The sequence below is a fragment of the Lycium barbarum genome, chromosome 6 (assembly GCF_019175385.1).
Source record: "Lycium barbarum isolate Lr01 chromosome 6, ASM1917538v2, whole genome shotgun sequence".
Classification (NCBI taxonomy): Eukaryota; Viridiplantae; Streptophyta; class Magnoliopsida; order Solanales; family Solanaceae; genus Lycium; species Lycium barbarum.
Window position 1 is genome coordinate 2,540,347 of NC_083342.1, and position 5,162 is coordinate 2,545,508.

The 5,162-nt window shown below is 35.9% G+C and overlaps 1 protein-coding gene across 1 annotated transcript; it reads right to left on the reverse strand.

The window, feature by feature from the left end:
- Positions 1 to 1,798: 1,798 nt before the first annotated feature.
- Positions 1,799 to 4,909, reverse strand: LOC132600305 (zinc finger BED domain-containing protein RICESLEEPER 2-like). Its single transcript, XM_060313370.1, has 4 exons — positions 2,818 to 4,909; positions 2,697 to 2,736; positions 2,372 to 2,561; positions 1,799 to 1,984 (listed from the first exon to the last, which is right to left on the reverse strand). Exons 1-4 carry the CDS (start codon positions 4,907 to 4,909, stop codon positions 1,799 to 1,801), a joined length of 2,508 nt encoding a protein of 835 aa, XP_060169353.1.
- Between the last annotated feature and the right edge of the window lie 253 nt (positions 4,910 to 5,162).

Genomic DNA, 5,162 nt, shown 5'->3' on the forward strand with positions numbered 1-5,162 from the left:
ATATCAAATCTTTAAGCAAACTTGAATGGAGGATTTTGAAAAAATAAAAGCAGTATAAAGAAGAGGAAGAAGGAAATTAGATTGAATGGAGAAGAAGAGACTCAAAGTAGCAGCTTCAGAAGTGAAAACGGGTCAGGGTGGGGTTGGGTTTTAAAAACCGGGTGAGTTTTAATTATTCTATTTTTTTTTAAATGGGCCAATTAGAAAATGACACGTGGCTTTTTAATAGAGCCAAACTTGATTTGTTAGTTTGAAGGGTATTTTTGAGCCAAAAATAAACTTTAAGGGTATTTTTAGACCCAAAGGTGGAAGGAGGGTATTTATGAGCCTTTTCCCACAGGTTAAGGGTATTTGTGAGCCTTTTCCCATTATTTAATTTTGAATTAAGTGGGTGAATTGTTTTGGGTGTTAGCCCCCTAACGTGACAGCACCTTGGATGACAAATTATATATATTGCTATGTGGCATTTTTAGGAAGTCTTCTTTTGGAAGTTTATCCTTAAGAGTGGGACCCACGGTCCACTAAAAGAATGTAAACATTTCCTATATCACTAAAGTGAATATGTTTGTGGGCAGCAACCATTCTTAACCTTGGAAAAGAATTCACCTGAAGGATCCACATGTGTAGACAAGTAGGGCTGGGCGTTCGGTATTTTCAAAGTTCGGGTTCGGTAATTCGGTAATCGGTAATTCAAAGTATATACCAAATACCGAACTTTCAAACTTCGGTTCGGTAATTCAGTAATCGGTAAATTAAACTTCGGTTCGGTACGGTATTCGGTAATACCATATTGAAGTTGAAGTCCACTGTATTAGAATGCAAGTATACTATGCAAGGGGTCAATGTAATTAGTAACAACAGCATAAATATTCTTAAAATAAATTGGGCAGAAATCTGATGGCTAGCAACATCAACCAGTAGATCTGATGCTCTCTTCCAGGAAGTTTCACGAGACCTGAAGAATAAAGGTATCAAGATGAGCTACTTAGCAAATGCAAGAACCAAAAGTGAAAAACCAGAAAGCAGGAAAAAGAATGTGACGGAACAAAAGATGCACTCAGTGGACTTGCTCCCCCAAATAACCATTAAATAAAATTTATATCTCCCCCAAAAGACTTGCTCAGTGGACTTAAAACATGATTTTGCAAAAGTTCAAGATAACATTACTACTCAACTATCTCTCACAACTTTCCTTTTGTTCCCCCCTTCTCACTTGTGTTTCTAAACATTAGCATAACAAACTATATATATACATATATATATGAGCTATTCCAGTTGCAACTTTTATGTGATCAATTTTCACTCTCTTTCTTAAACGCAACTTGAATCAATTCAGCAAAGATGTGTTTAAGTCACCTGTCATGGACAAAAATTGCTATATCACAATCTGCTAACGCATCCTTGCTAGATAGAAGCTTATTCACTCCATCTTCTGGTATCTCTCGTAGCACAAAAGATTTTTTAGCCCCCTGCCAATGTACAGAAAAGCTATTTTTACGCTAATGACAAATTTAGGCAGTATATTAGATGCAAAAGAGAGAAATCAATATACTACCAGACACTGCAAATAAGTAACCAGAAACTCAAAGTGGACCACATCACAGAGAAAGCAGTATATGATTTTGCAAAAGTTCAATAGCATATGCATTCTATACCAACTTATTTTGGCTCCTTAACAACAAACTCAAAGTGGACCACATCACAGAGAAAGGTGTTGGCCCACACACCATATGTAACTAATAAAAATTTATACTAACATATTAAAGGAAGAAAATGATAGCTTTACTAGACCTGTGTATTAGAAAGCGCCCTGCCCTTCCAAGGCTTTTGCGCTACTAGAAACCAGATGCATGATGGAAGAAGACAGCAGAACATAAAAAGAACAACTGAAGCCCCCGTCTGAGACAAATAACGGTACATGGAGTAAACTGACCATATTCTCATAAAGTTCCCAGCAATATGGATTATCTGCAAGGGTGTTTGCCTACATTGTGACAAGTATATCAGTAATAGCTTCTTAGGAAACACAGAGCGGGCCTCACAGTACAGCAAGCAATACTTCACACACGACTTAAAACTTCCAGTGATAATTTTTTTTCATCAGCGTGATAAATCCACTTTTTCATCCACTTCCATTTAAAGATCAACAATTGATAGCCTTATTTACATAGGAGTGTTGGAAAACTTGCTTCACTAGAATTTTAGACAGCATGGGGGACAGAAGCACCAAGTTGATATAGACAGCACATATACATTGATATGGACAGCTATAAATATATGTGTTTATGCAAAATCAATATATTAGAAAAGTGCTTACTGCATATAATAGAGATGAGATAAGAATAATGATAAAGCTGTTTTAAAAACTCACATTAATAGCATCAAGCTGAGACTTGTTATGATTGCTTTCAAGAAATTCCTTCAAGGGTCTAGATATTTTCCAGGCATGATCTTCTGTAGAACGATTGCTTTCAGCTGCTGATAGTATCAAATCCTTAAATGGGAGAGAGCTCACTGACCGCAGAGGCAGAGCAAATTGGTAGTTAAAATTGGACCAGTTCCTATATAGTTAAAATTGGTATTGCATTTAAGATGATAATTTAAGATATTATCAAAAGTTAAAAGTACTGGTGGAAATAATATGGAATAATCAAATGAAAATTCAGAGCCTTATACCTGAGGCATCTTGCGATTACAAATCAAGAACGAGGGAATCTTTTGAGCTATCAGCCATATCTAAAAAGAATTTAAAATGTGTCAACAATTAAACTAAGTAAAAAAAATATAAAAATAAAATACAAAAACTGAAAAACATACCAAGTTCAAGTTTCATAAGATCATTAAAATCTTCTTCAACATTTATGGGATAAGGCTCATTTCGACGCCAATCTTGAAGACAAATAAGAGCTTGCACCAATTTCGGAGTCAAAGAACTCCTAAATGAATCAAGAATACGGCCCCCGGTGCTAAAGGCACATTCCGATGCCACACTAGAAATTGGAATTGCCAACACATCACGAGCCATCTCGGAAAGAATTTTATATCTAGGAGAATGAGCTTTCCACCATGACAAGATATCAAAATTGTCCTCATCATCATTCGGCTCTAGTTCTTCACTAAGATACTTTTCCAACTCCGACTTACCACCCAAACCTGTACCATCTTGTTTGTTCCTCTTCATTTGGATCCTATTTCTCACTTTTGTTGATTTTGTGCTAGTGTTAGAGCCAGATGAATCCGATGTCTGACCAGATAAATCAGAGAGAGAAGATGAGCGTCGAGATGCATTAGAGAATTTTGCTACATACTCTTCAAACATAGATTTCATGTAAGTCACCACTTCATCTTTTATTTCACTCCCCTTTTCATCTCCAAACATATCATCAAGTGCGTCGCCAACATACTCAAGTTTATTACGAGGATCTAAGATAGAGGCAATAAAAAGCACTTTATTCATTTTTTCAGGAGCACCCCAATACTTGACAAACTTTTCTTTCATTTTTTCTCCCATTTTTGCCAAAGAAGGATCATCGTCTTCCATACACTCTCTTAAATGATTGTGAAGCTCAACTATATCTTCAAAGTGACCATTAGAAGTGACGTAGAGTGAACCTGAAACCTTCTCAGTTAGATCATAAAACCTTTTAAGAAATATTACCATATTTCTCACCTTTTGCCAATCATCACTTTCAAGTACACCTGCAACACTTCCATCTTCACAAACATGAGTAGCAAGATAAGTTGACAATCCACCATCTTCAAGATCAAACCTATCAAATGCACTCTCAAAATGTTGTGCGGCATCCAACATCAAGTAGGTCGAATTCCACCGGGTTGAAACATCTAAACATAATGACTTCTTACTGTCTATATTTTTTAGTTCACAACATTCCGCAAATTTTCTAATCCTTGCGGCAGATTGTCTAACATATTTCACCATTTGCCTAACACGTTTGATAGATGGGCCAACTTCTTTCATGCCATCTTGCACAATAAGATTCAAAATGTGAGCCATATATCTCACGTGAAGATGGTTACCACATTTCATGTTAGATCCCCAATTAACCATTTGTTTGTGTAACTCTTTCACCATAACATCATTAGAAGAAGCATTATCTACAGTTATAGTGATTATTTTCTCCAATTTCCAATCAAGCAAACACTTACTAATACGACGGGCCATTTCGTCACCCTTATGACTAGTAACAACTTGAAAGTTTAAAATTCGTTTATGCAAGAGCCAATCACTATCAATAAAGTGTACTGTCAAACACATATAATTTATTCTTTGTATAGAAGTCCATGTGTCTGTGGTTAGACAAACTCTCGGTGATGTTTCTTTCAAATACTTCATAAACTTTTGTCTCTCTTCACCAAAAACTACATAACAATCCCTAGTCACTGTTCTACGGGAGGGAACTCGGAATAAAGGTTGGGTTTTTTTCATAAACTTCTTAAAACCTTCCTTTTCAACAAAACGAAAAGGAAGCTCATCAAGGATTAACATCTCAACTAAAGCCCTCCGAGATACCTCTTGATCAAAAGTCCAAATTGCCCCATCACCCATTTCACCTTCTAATGGAAAGTTTAAATTTGATTGTTTGTACTTAGAATTGGAAGTGTTAACCTTATTTGGATTTTTATGACAAGTTTTCAAATGTTTATTCAGTCCACTTGTTCCATTTTTAGTTGCATCAGCTAAGAGAACTTTACCACAATGCTTGCACTTTGCTTTATTAATTCCATCTTCTATGAGCTTATCATAATGCGGCCAAGCAACAGATCTTGGTTCTATAGCTTTCCTCTTCACAGTCACTGAATGTTGTTCAACTTCCGGTGTTGAATCAAGAGACTCAGTAAGAGGTGCACTTCCACTGACATTGGTTGTTCGACTTGTTTCATCTTCCATCTAAACATAGAAGAGATTACAAATGTTATAAGACATAAATTGCAAGGGATTAAGTATCATTTCTACTTAACATCCAACATCAAGGGATTAAGTATCATTTCTACTTAACATCCAACATCAAGGGATTAAGTATCATTTCTACTTAACATAACATGATCACTTTATTTTACTTGTTTTCTTTCTCTCCCAAATACTACTACTATGGATACTATCCATTCATATCTTTCTCTCCCAAAAACAACAACAACGAAGC